The 13,825-nt window shown below is 36.9% G+C and overlaps 1 protein-coding gene across 1 annotated transcript in view; it reads left to right on the top strand.

Annotated features, from left to right (window-relative positions):
- Positions 1–13,825, top strand: part of CLINT1 (clathrin interactor 1) — a 73,243-nt gene that overhangs the window by 36,589 nt on the left and 22,829 nt on the right. The window contains exons 2-6 of the mRNA XM_081318029.1: positions 5,645–5,749; positions 6,472–6,568; positions 8,172–8,280; positions 9,186–9,350; positions 12,436–12,613. Coding sequence (XP_081174155.1) covers positions 5,645–5,749; positions 6,472–6,568; positions 8,172–8,280; positions 9,186–9,350; positions 12,436–12,613 — 654 coding nt within the window. The remainder of the gene's footprint in view (positions 1–5,644; positions 5,750–6,471; positions 6,569–8,171; positions 8,281–9,185; positions 9,351–12,435; positions 12,614–13,825) is intronic.

The raw sequence follows: 13,825 nt of genomic DNA, 5'->3' as shown, positions 1-13,825 counted from the left end.
AAGGGAAATATTAAACTGTGGCACCTTTGAAACATTCTTCTACATTGGGAAATAACACTAATATATCTTATTTATATAAGCATTTTATTTATTATTGCAGTTATATCTTGTATTGTTTCCAGGAATTCAGGACAAACTAGACTTCCTTTAATTTTTATCCTCACAACAATCCTGTGAGGTAGACTGACAGATAATAATGTTGGTACAGAATCATCCAGTAAATTCCTTGGACATGTTACATTCTTCATATTTGAAGCAAGGTCCTCGGACAAACGCTGGCTCTTTGGCTTTGAAACGGAGATGAGCACCGGCCCCTAGAGTCGGAAACGACTAGCACGCATGTGCGGGGGAACCTTTACCTTTACCTTTTTATACTTTGGAAGTAGATATTGAAATAACAAGGCAGATCCCAGTAGAATAAAATGTTTATCATGAGATAAATATATCCATACACTTCATTTATTTATTTAACAATATAGTACTTAGAAGGTACTCCAATCCATAAGGACGTGGGCGGCATGCAATAGTTCAAACTATAATCAGAGACAAAACAAATAAAGTAATAATGAATTGATGATCATCTAAACAAAGCTAAGGACCCAAATCTTCCTGAAATTTAACATTGATAAAGGAAGGAGACTTGGGTTACTGGTACTTCTTGGGGTGAGAAGTGGAGGAATCCACTGCCAACAGAAAGAAAGCCTTTTGTTTGCAACATTCTCCTTAAACCAGGGCTCCCCAACCCTGGTATGGCAAAAACAGGGAGGTGCTAGCGAGTGTCACACGGGCACTAGCACCGCCCAGTTTGCATCACGTGTGGTCGCGGCCCCGTTTGTGTGTGCGTGCGCATGCGCACGTAAAATGCTTCCCCCCTCCCTTTCCCTCCAGTACGCCAACTGAGAAAGGTTGGAGACCTCTGCCTTAAACCATAAGCAAAGTACAAGAACTTTGAACTGGTTGTATTCATCTTGTATCTTGAAACAGGTAAAGGAAGTTACCTTGAGTCATCAATTTCTAAGCTGCTTGGGATTTTCCCTCTGTTAATGTTAGGCAGGTCTCTGCAAAATAAGCTTAAATTTCTGTTTTCTTTTACTGCTATTTACATCAAGCAATTCCGGGGTGGGAAATGAGATTTTTCTATATTTGCTCATGTGAACGTTTTTTAGAAAATGGTTTACAATGAAGATTCTAACTGAGGACGAGAAAAAAGAAAGAAAGTAACCTCTGCCAGACAGCATCTTGGAGTTTAGCAAGCGCTAAGCACAAAGTGTCCACAGCCCATTTGTCAATCCGGCTATTATGTAGCACATTCATATTTGCAAAGAATTCTGTCCATGAAGTCCAACCGGATTCTTTGGAAGAGGCCCAGGATAAACTAATTCAGGAGCCCCCTCCCCTGGTGTCTGAAAGTGTCCTCAGATATCAAATTTATATCAATCACAGGAAGTCTTGGCAGTCAAACCAGTCACTTTTTCCCCTCACATCTGGAAGTAAAAAAATTTTCTGCTTTAAAGGTCACAGGCATCATGGGTAGGGCATGGATTGAGGGCCATAGAAAACATGGGAAAGGAAGAATAAAACTAGATTTCCACCTTTTTAGAAACAGTTATTTTTAAATGGCCTGGAACGTAGCCAAACTACACAATCCTCTTTCTTTCTTTCTTTCTTACTTACTCCCTCCTCCTCCTCCATTCCCGGTTTACATTTGTTGCTGAATGAAATGTGACTGCAAGATTTTTTTTTCTTTTTCTGCTCAATCTCTTCTTGTGATTTACGAGTACCTTTGTTTGCTGAGAACAATATTTTTACAACAGGATGGATTCAGAAATACATTGTGTCTCATGCTGTTTGTAATTTAGGGTCTTGTGCTGTTTTTCAACTTTCACAATTAAGTACCTCACAGATTACTCAGGGAACTTTTCTTCTAAAATGACTGATAGGGATATGTTTGTGTGTGTGTGTGTGTGTGTGCGTGTGTGTGTGTGTGTTAATGGATGCTTGTGGCTTTTCTTTCCTGCATGACTTGAAATCTTAAGCATTTAACTTAAAGAAATGGAGGAAACACTTCATCTTCCAGTCTTTCCTCCAGCCCTTCAAACGAGAGCTTGGGGAAAGGTTGTAAAAACAGAACCTTTTGCATTTGATCTACAGGTATTTCTTACATTAGACAAGGGAAGTTGTGTGCTGAAAGCTACAAAATCTCTGAAGCCTGTCTTGAAAACCAGTTCCATATGAATGAGAATCGAAATTGGCATGAGCCATGAGGTTAATATGTGCCTGTAGAAAAAAGGGGTTTGCAGAACTTTAGGATGAAGGGGTGTGTTTTGATGACCCAGTTTTAGTGGGCAATAAATACAGTTTTCATTGTTATTATGTAAATCTGATTTATTTTGATATCTGAGATACCTAATAGTTTTCATTTGTAGATGAAATCTCAGATTATATCAGATTATATCAGAATAAAGCAGATTTGGATTATATATTGCCCAACTATAATATAGGTAAAATTTAATTTTAGCCTTTGACCCTAAAAACTTTCTCATATTGAAACAAATTTATTTTGGAGGAGATTTTTAGGGGGATTGTTAAAGCAACATCAATCCCAACTGTTATTGTACCTCCAAATTTTATAAGATCACAATATGAACAATGAAAAACTATGTCTGCAAAATCATATCTAGATATTTAATTATTTATTCTTCAAGTTTAAATAGCTGCCCATCTCATATATATAACTGAGCAGCTTACAAACAGAGACAAATATAAAAACAGCAAACAAAAATGCAACAATTTAAAAACAAGGAAAACATGTAAAAAGCATATTATAAATACTAAAATATATAACACTTGCAGCAGAGGTAAAAACATTCCATCCATCAAAACATTCAGGACAGTCACTGCACCAGTTCTACCATAATCGTGGTTCTCCATAGCTGTTGGCATAACTATTTTTAAGGCCTTGAAAAAAGGCCAACAGGGCCAGGGCTGATCTGATTAGTAGATGGATGATATTTCCACCAGGTGGATGCCACAGCAGGAAAGGCTCTCCTCTTGGACCCTGCCAAATGACATTTCCTGCCTGACAGGACCTATAGGATACCCCTCCTGTCAAACTTGGTTTAAATAAATAAATCCAAATTATTTCACTGGTTTTACGAGGTATTGGCAAAAAAAAATAGATCACACTTCTGAACATTTCCTGCACATTTAGGGGCTGTCAAATAAGATGCCTTCTGCATCCAGCCAGTATCTATCTTTCTCACAGGAAGAACCCTCGTCGTAATTTTCTTAGCTCATTTTAAGATGGGAAATGTAGAGGATTCATCAGAGGATAGGTTGAGTATGTATGGTTCATGTTCAGAAGCTATTGAATGTCATTTAATATAAAGTTGTGGCAGTTCCACAATGATTCTGTTTTTTCTATTCTGCAAAGAAATAGACAATATTTGGTTAAAGGGTCCTATTTTCCTAGAGTAGTGTTTTAAGTATACAACAAGCAATGATTCTTGGCTATAAAGGCAAGCTTGCTTATAAAGTGGATCCAATGGATGTGTGATTAAATTCATTACTGACCAACAGCCACTTTTACTTTCTCCAGAAAGGTATCCCAGCCAGCAGTTTAACTAAGCATTTTATCTCCAGGAACCTCCTTATATCATGTATCATCATATATTGTTTACTCTTTAGATTCAGATTCCTCAGTTGCTATTGGTGCATCAGTTGTAACTGATAAACTCTCTGCTACTAGTAGTAGCAAGCAGGTAGGAATAGTAGGCCTGACTCTAGAAAAATATCTTTTTGTAAACCTGCCTATTCAAGAAAGCATTATTTTGCCCCAAATAGACACTTTTTAAATAATTCCCTCTGCTTTGACTGAGTTCAACTTTTGTTGTCACTCATTAATGAATGCCCGTAAGAACTTGAAGAACCAGAGTTTAGCTTTACCTACGCTTTACCAATTTCCCAAAACAATTTAACAGAAATTGGGCAATGGTATGTGAAAGCCGAGTATTGGTAATATATATGTTCACTCAAGCCTGTAGAATCAATGTAGCTCAAGGCAATCTATGATCCAGTATTTCATCTAATTGAAAGAGAGCTAACTTCTGCTGAAATGATAGATGGAGGAGTGGGTGATGGGGAACTGGTCTGTGGTTGTCAAGATCATCTACACACATATGAAAATATTGTTTTCTTTAAAAGTGTAACTTCACTTTTTTTGAAAACAGATGCTGTCACTTGAAAAAATAGGCAAAAATTAAGGAGAACATATGTGATCATCCATACCTATCCATATATATCCATAAATGTAATCTCTGCCTATTATTTATTTTATTTATTTTATTTTTATTACATTTATATCCCACCCTTCTCCGAAGACTCAGGGCGGCTTACAAGCTTAGCAGTAGCCTTCATTCTATGTATATGCCTGCTTGTTAGGGCTTTCACACACACACCCAAGCGGCATTATTACAAAGTCAGCTTATTGCCCCCAACAATTTCATTTGCTAAGAAATGAGTAGGAATCTCTTACTGGCAATAGCCAGGAAATTATCTTGTTTGTTTTATCACAAGATAATTATAGAAAATCTTGTCTTTCCATCTTGTCCATCACAGGACTTTCTTATTCTTAGAATATGACACTGAGTACATCACTGTTGTAATGTAAATTAAAAAAAACACGTTCCCAATATTAAGATGACTTAAGAGCACATGTCATTGAAATTTCAACAAGAAGAATATAAGTATACCTGTTCCTAGCCCTACCTAGTCATATTTCAGATTCACCGGCTTCAGTGTGAGCCTTATTCTGAAATTCTTGTGAAACAGTAGTGACTCAGTCATACTGTTAGCTTTCTAATCTATTTAGCTGTTATATTCTATGGAGATTAATCTGTTTTCCTATGCACGTTTGGAAAACAATTAAAGTATGTTAATTAGTCAAATTTTCCCAATAGGGATTTTTGGAGGAATAGAAAAAGCCATTTTTATGTGACTTTTCATATGGTTGACAGAAAAATTCTTACACGCAAGATATTGAACACAAAGATGATTAACGGTTCTTGGGGGGGGGCGTTTCTTTGAATTTTCCCATACTATTCTACCTTGCTCAGGCTATATTCATGCTATTACGGTGCTCTGCCTCTCTTTTTCCATCCCTTTCTGTAACTGAACGGATATCTGCTAAGAAGAGACACAAGGCTTGCTTTTCACAATGCAGTGGCTTTAAAAGTACACACTTCTCACCTGATTCCAGTCAAGATAGGAGGCAAAGAGCTGCAGTTTTATGGGAGTTGTGATAGAAGGCCAAGTAGTTGGGCCTGGAGCTGCTACTGCCTTCTTCAGCAGCTCAGTTTCTCTTCATTTTAACCAAAAGCCATTTTTAACTGGACTGTTTCCAAGTCTCATGTAACCCCCTTATCTCTGATCTATATTCTGGAAGGTTAATGGGATAGTAAAACCTTCTTAAAGATAGATAAATGTGCTCCAGTTTCCTCAGGGCAGTTCTCTACTAAAGATGTTTTCTTTCCCACCCTGCAGAGGTATCTCATTAAGTTCCCCACTAGTGTCATTATTAAGTTTTCATGTGTTTCTCTGCTTTGATGCTAATCTTTGCGCTTGCATCTAATTCTGTTCTGTACAGCACCAATGTGGTTATGAATTATTCTGAAATTGAGTCTAAGGTTCGAGAAGCAACCAATGATGATCCGTGGGGACCTTCAGGGCAACTCATGGGGGAGATTGCCAAGTAAGTAATTTGATTCAGCACTGTTGAAAGATACATCTTTAAGCATAGATGCCACTGCTGCTTCATCGCTCCTGAAGGATATAAATAAATTAGGGAGAGAAATATATTAATGATGGAAAAGAATGATCACAAGTAACTGCTTTTAAATACAGGTTGTCCTCATTTAGTGACCATTTGCAGTTACAGTGGTGATAAAAAAAAAGTAATTTTGGGAGCAGTCCTCATATTTAAGCCCTTCGCACCTGAAGATTATAATCGTGGTCCCCTTTCACTTAGTGACCATTTTGTTTAAATTGCCAGTCCCAAATGCGGTAACTAAACGAGAACTACCTGTGTTCCTTTTACTAAATAATACTTAATATTTTGGGGGGGATGAGAATCTTGTAATACGTTTTTCAAATATATAAAATGTTAAAATTGGAGCTCCTTCACAATCACGCTTTCCCACAAAGAGCACATGAATGTAATGTTAGACTAAAATAATAAAGGTGTCCTTATTTTTATTTATTTTTTCATTGTTGCCAATGGAAAGACATCAGCATTGCTGATTCTATAATGAAATACTTCTGTATAAGTGGTCTGTAGCTCTTCATTACTGATGGAGACCTAACTCAGAGCAAGTCTGCCATCTGCTGTCAAATGCCAGTGCTGACATAAAGTAGCACCGTTGATAATTCTCTTTCTACTTTCTTCTTTTTCATTTTCATGTTTTGCTTTTCTAGGGCTACTTTTATGTATGAACAGTTTCCAGAACTTATGAACATGCTTTGGACACGGATGTTAAAAGACAATAAAAAGAACTGGAGGAGAGTTTATAAGGTATGTACAGTAGTGACTTTTTGTATTAATTTATTAAAACCTTAATTTTGCTGTAAACTTCGAATGCTGAAAATACACATCTGAATGTTTTAATTTTACCACAGTGTCCTCTGGCAATTAACTCAGTTTTGTGCGTTCATTAACATAATATCCATGCTAAACTTCACAGGTTTCCAGATCCTCTGTGTGCAATTAGTAGAACTTGAGTTTAATCAAGTTAATTCTTTTTCAGTATACATTTTTAAGAAACTAGTCTGCTTTGAAAACCAAGGGATTTTGGGGGGAAAGGGGGGAGGGGGCTGTTGTTGTTTTTATAAAAATGCTCTTAAGTTGAATTCCTTCTGGCAATTTTGACTTTTATTACTTAATAAAAACCAAAGAAGGGATCCTCCGTAACTTGATCTTCTGAATCCCTCCTAGCAGTCTACTATTGAGAGACCCAATTTTAAATATTTATTCAGAATGTTCATTTTAAAAAAAACTCAGTTTGAAGCTGTTAAAGGAACATTCTACATTTCTTTCTGATACTATTATATATTCTATTTTCTCCTCAGTTCACAGGTTTATTTATTACATTTTATTTTTTCCCTTTTATCTTAATGGGCATAGAACCAGTTGGTTATACCTTATTTTGCTCCCATTATTGGCCCAGTTCAGTTTTATTTCTTCTATGCTTGCTCTTCCGCTATACTTGCAGTGAAATTCAAGTATGCCTAATGCCATATTTTTCCTGTATTTTGCAGCACTAAAAGGCTTTAAATTCAAAAGCTGTACAGTCTACACAATTCTGAAGCTGTTAACTTTTTTAAAATAGGAACTTTATGCCAGTTTTGTATTGTGATTATTTGCTTTAAACATACATACATACATACATACATACACACATACATACATATGTTTTAATGTTATTTTGCATTTTGTTCAATATTCTTAAGGCTACATAGAATGATCTGTTTGCTTTCCATTGTTAGAATTTATGGACATGTTTCTGCTGCCGGTGGATGACTTTTATGCGTGTGGGGAGGGTTTCCATTTTGTTTCCCTGGTTTTAGTTTTTCAGAGGCAAATTCTGGAAGCTGCGGGAAGTTTAAAGAATTAACATACTTTAAAAACTTATTTTTGTTTTGAAGTTTGCTTACATTTATCTGAAAATACTGAATTTTATACATCAACACATTTCCTGCAGAAAACGGCATAGAAAAATTGCTGTAAAATTGCTTTTAAATGGAAAAACACTGGGGAATAAAGTAATTGCAAAAAAGAGACACAAAAGAAAATTGTTTCAGTCTTTAAAGTTCAGAACGTTTTTCCCCAAATTGCCTTAACTGCAATTTTTCCCTTCCTAGAAAAAAAAATCATTCTTCAGGCAAATATTATATGAATTAATGTTCTCCGTTTATTCCTTTGTCTTAGTGCAAAGCATAGGCTTACATCTACACAGTATTGCTAGCAGTTCTGCAACATTTTTAAGTTGGCTCATTTTTATCAGAATGAATCCTACTTTTCCTTCTAACTTTTGCACGTTTAAGCTTTCCTTTTCATTGCAGTTTAAAATACTGATGGCATTTTTCATGCAGTCATAAAGTGCTTTGTATTTTTATAGTCTCTGCTGCTGCTATCTTACCTCATAAGGAATGGATCAGAGCGTGTTGTTACAAGTGCCAGAGAACACATTTATGATTTGCGATCCCTGGAAAATTACCACTTTGTAGGTGAGCGATAGAAGAATCTTATAAGCAAATTAAAAGCAGTTGTTGGAATTGTCAGTCACCTGAACCAGCTTAGAAGCTTCCCTGCTCTAATTAGAATGTGACTGTTGCCGGTTGTGTGAAGAGTGCAGAATTCAAGACGTGGGGCCCTAGAGTATTAATTAGTGAAGACAAGAACTTGTAGAAAAGACCGGCTAATAACAACAGAACCAACACAACATGAGTGTTTGGGTTTATATTAAAATATGCACTAGAGACTTGTTCCCTGTGGTGTATATAAAGGAATAGCTTTAATCATCTGGGAAGAAAGGTTAGAGCTCCAAAACATACACATCTGTTTGAAGCTAGGGATTTTTTCCCCTCCTACCAAATAATATTTACAGTGCACAGGTAACAAGGCCAGTGTTTTTTTCTGAATAAAAAAGAGGCTTTGAGAGGTGGAACAAATTTTAGTGCATAGTGCACTTCAGCTGATAAGATTTTAAAAATAAGGTTTGAAGCTAGATAGAATGTTAGCAATTAACATTTTTAAAAAAAACCTTATTTGTTTTTTTTCTTTTTAAATACCCCACCCCTTCCTAAAGACTGGAGAAGCAGGATTGTTTTAAGTGGGTTAAAACTGACAGGAAATGTGTTTTCAAGCACCATATTTTATATTTTTTTTAAAGTAAGCTTTTTAGTAGATCAGTGTGGGTTAGAAAACTAGAAACTAAAATTGTGCTCTAATGCTATCACTTTAGGTTAAAATGAAATATTGGCTATAAAAAGTATAACTTATATTCAGTCAATAAAATTGCTTTAGAATACATAACCTTAGCAGTTTTGGGGTTCATTTTATTTAGAGATTTCTCTAAATGCTTCAGGCTAAAGACTATTCCCAATTTCTTTTTGTGTGCGCCTCTTTTCAGATGAGAATGGCAAGGACCAAGGTATAAATATACGCCAGAAAGTGAAAGAAATGGTAGAATTTGCCCAAGACGATGACAGACTCCGTGAAGAAAGGAAAAAGGCAAAGAAAAACAAAGATAAATATGTTGGGGTTTCTTCAGACAGTGTTGGAGGATTCAGATACAGTAAGTCCAGCCTGGAGACGACAGTTGGTAGCTTTAGTAACATACAGTGGTACTTAAAAGTTAGTGAATCGTCTTGAATTTTCAGAATTTCTGCATAAATATGACCTGAAATCTGATCTGTTCACATATAAGTCCTAAAACTAAAACTAGTCAAAAACAAATGAATCAAAATATTATACTTGTTCATTGATTTATTGAAGAAAATGATTCAAAGCTATATATTTGTGTGGGGAAAAATAAGTATGAAATACAGGTGAAACAGACTGCATGGATACGTACATACATAAACACGTCATAATTTGAATGAAGTTAATTTGATGTAGTGTACCTAAACAACTGTTAATGATGGTAATGGAACTGGGAACTCTGTTGTCAAGTGACATGCTCATAAAGCATAACATCACAGTTCCAGTTGCTTTCATTAGGCAAACCCCATAAGGTCCATTGATGGAACATCACATGATCACCATCAACCTCCTGCCAGCTTCCCCACTGACTCTTGTGGAAGCCAGCAGTGAAGTTTGCAAATGGTAATCACGTGATTGCAGGACTTTGTGACATTGTAATTCAGACCCAGTTGCCAAATGCCTGAATTGTAGTCACTTGACTGCTGGGATGCTTCAATGGCTGCAGCTGCAAAGACCAATCCTAAGTCTTCTCAGCACCGTCATAACTTCAAATAGTAGATGAATGAGTGGTCACTGAATAGGGATTATCTGTCTAGGAAAGGAATTCTCACATTTTTGCAGATTTAATACCTAATACTGAAATAATTATTTTTTTCATGATGGCTTGGTTTATGTGAAGGGGAACAGAACCACGTACTTTTGTGTCCAAGCAGGCATTGGTGATTTGAAATAATGCTTTTGATGTTATTGAGAAAAATGGAACTATAATTTGCCATATTCTCGGGACTGAACTTAGTTGATGTGGAGGGTGACAAATGAAAGTTGTCATAGGAAAAAATTACTGAAACAACTCCTTCATTGGCCCAGTTCTTAATTGTCATAAAATGGCTGCTACCAGACTAGTCAAAAAACAAAACAAAACACAGAGACATGAACACAGCCATTGAACAGAAAGTAAGCAGATGAGTTTGCTTTTTAATACCACATTTAGCTCTATACATAAAACATTCCATGTATAGTACAGCTGGTTTTGGTGGTCAGTGGCCAAACTGAAGTGCACTTGTTTCAGGTGTTTGTAGAAGAAAATGTGATGGAATCAAGTAGGCGTGTCCAGGAGAGATGCCATTGTTCCAGGCAGAAGTGGGAAAAGTGAGAAAAATTGAGGCTGAGGGGCTTCCTTTGTGGCAGTGGCCCTTGACATTGCTGAGGGGAGGAGAAGGCAAGATTGGAATACAGGAGGCCAATGAAAAATGTCACCCTAAGAGGCTGTTGTAGATTTCCTTGCTTTCATCACCCCCATAAACTGCTTCAGAAGCCCTCCAAACTTAGTTTCATCTTAAACCTGGAGCAACGGGAGTGGGGGAGGGGGAGAATTGGTTGGTTGTTTCAGCAATCCATGAACGATCCAAAACTTTGTCAGAATTTCTGAAAAATCAATGAGTTGTTTCAAGTTTGCAACAATTTTGTGTATGCTCCTATTTTTTCCTTTCCTATCTTTTTTTTCTGGATATGGAAGCACTTTTTTTCTAACAAAGCACTCAGCTACTGTCACCAACAGATATTTCCCCCCCCCCCCAAGAATATCTGTGAGGGACCCAGAGGCAGTCTTGTAACTCAAGATGGTACACAAATGGAGGCACGGGACAAGGGATAGAATAGTGGACATATTGTCTCCATGAATGTTGTGTATCTTATCTGTGATCATCTGCCATGATGTATAAATAGAGCTGGGTGAGCAGAGGAGTGGATTTAGTAATTTCAGAATGAGGAAAATAACTTGCCAGAGCTAATGAAAGTGGGCAGAGAAAAGTTTTCACATGTAAGTAATCTATGAGTTTTTATTTTATTACTCTTAGCACATGCGCTTTGGGATAACAGAGCTAAGTACTTATTCATGAGTATAAAACAAAAGTCATATTGCACATAATCTACAGAATATCAGTAGCCACACCTCAGCACTTATAACTGAAATTCATTGGGCCACTCTTTGATAGATTGTCCCCAAAAGAAATTAAATGAGAAGCTATTCTGCATTATTATGATACAAATGACAGGATTTTAGTATGAGAAATAATCTGTATTTGGCCAGTATGGTTTTTTTTTAAATTAAAAGAATTTGGCAAGCAAAATCACAATTTTGAGAATTTCAAATAAATCTCGGCTTTAAATCTTCCCTCTTGGCTACCTAAACTATACGGAATTTAAACCTAACCGCTTAAAACTGTATTTAAAAACAACTGAGGAAAACTGGCACCTTCTACTACAGTTCACAGCCAGTTGGCTCTCTTGCAAAGCAAATTTTGTTTATGTAGCTATTGGGGGAAAGGGGTGGGGTGAGAGTAGGAGAATGGGGAAATTAAAAACTCCTCACTAGCACATAAGGGGATAATGTGCTCCATTGTCATTAAAGACTTTGAAGAGAGTTTAAAATTGTTAACTGAGGCTAGAAATATTGCCGTCTTGCAGGGTTTGGTATGAGATCCCCATGACAGCCTGGTTACAAGTGTACTAATGAACATTTATTTTATTTGGATTTTATTTGTCATACATGCTTTATATGAGTCTCATTTTGTTGGGCAGAAAGATGCCTTTCTACTTGTTTTTAGAGTGTCTATCTTAGCATACGGTATTTGTCAGTAATAACATCTTTTAGTTATATACTGCTCCAAAAAATAAAGGGAACACTTAAACAACACAATGTACTGTATTTAATAGTAGGATGTCTTATCTTGTGTTCCCTTTATTTTTTTGAGCAGTATATTTTCTGGCAATAGAACATTATGCGTGATATAATGTATTATATGTTAATTCAGCTCTGTAAAAATGTTTAAATTTTGTTGTTTTTAACTCAGATTTAAATTCCATCATAGAGTAAAACTGCTAGAAGTAGTAGTATTCTAGGGTTAATCACTTTTTTCTTTTCTTTCATTCTTTGATTATCTGTCTACATTACATAGGTGAAAGATATGATGCTGAGCCCAAGTCAAAATGGGATGAGGAATGGGATAAAAACAAAACCGGATTTCCTTTCAGCGATAAACTAGGCGAACTGAGTGATAAAATTGGGAGCACAATTGATGACACCATTAGCAAATTCAGAAGGAAAGACAGGGAGGATTCTCCAGAGAGATGCAGGTATTTCTGGCATCAGTCTGTTTTTATGGAGTTCTTGTAGTAGTTCTTTTAATGAGCTTTTAAATATCTGTTTCTTGAAAAATTTTCCTGTGTTGAGCATCTTCTTCAAAGTGGTTTATAATCTAGTGTTTTAATATGAGGTATGTTTGTTTTCTTGGCAGCAATATGGAAGCAATTTGTAATTTTCTTTTTCTAGGTTGCATTTCATTTTCCCAGTTTATCCTACAACCTGAGTATTTTCTGGACCTCTGTTCAACTTTCACCTTATTGTTCAGGCACCGTTCAAACTTACAACGGTGCTGAACGAATGGTGGTTTTGACTGATCCTCAGAGTTCTGATCATCCCCATGCCCCCTCAATCAGGCTATCACAATATGGGTGCCTCACAATCACATGGCCACCATTTGCAATCTTCCCTGCTAGCTTCCCCAGAAAATTAGTGCAGGTTCGCATCCTACCAGGCTCAAGGTTGACTCAGCCTTCCATCCTTCCAAGGTAGGTAAAATGAGGACCCAGATTGTTGGGGGCAATAAGCTGACTTTGTAATAATGCCGCTTGGGGGGGGGCGCGAAAGCCCTAATAATAAGCAGGCATATACATAGAATGAAGGCTATTGCTAAGCACATTGATTTGTGCTTTAAATTGTAAGCCGCCCAGAGTCTTCGGAGAAGGGCGGGATATAAGTGGGATTTTAAAAAAAAAAATCAGTGGGAAATCCAGCAAAGATCACAAGCTGCTGGGGTAAATCTTCCTCACTTGCACACCATCCCCAGCCGCTCTGTGCTCGCACCATGCTGAACACACACGCATGCTCTTTGAGCCTCTCCCACCAGTTGTGTACCCTGTACATCCTCTGTGAGCTTCATTGTACCACCCTCACCATACCTCACACCTACTTTCACCATGCTTCCCTTGAAAGTGCCCTGTACTCTCACTGCACCTCCCTTACACCCCTCCCCTCCCTCCAGTCCTGGCTACATCTCCCTTTACTTTACTGTAAAATATATACATATTCCAGAATATAGATAATCTTTGTGTGTTCAATATGTATCCCAGCAGTCTTTTCCTTTGTTATGAATTCTGCAAGTAAGCATATCTTGTGATTTTAGTGCAACCCTCAAGCGTAAGTTCTCTTTATTGTGGTTAATTTGATCTTCCAAGGCCCTGACAACCTGTCACACTAGATGGAGCAGTTGCACTTCCATCATTCCT

The sequence above is a fragment of the Vipera berus genome, assembly GCF_964194415.1.
Source record: "Vipera berus genome assembly, chromosome: 2".
In the NCBI taxonomy this organism is placed as follows: domain Eukaryota; kingdom Metazoa; phylum Chordata; class Lepidosauria; order Squamata; family Viperidae; genus Vipera; species Vipera berus.
This window is presented reverse-complemented; position numbering and strand designations above follow the sequence as displayed.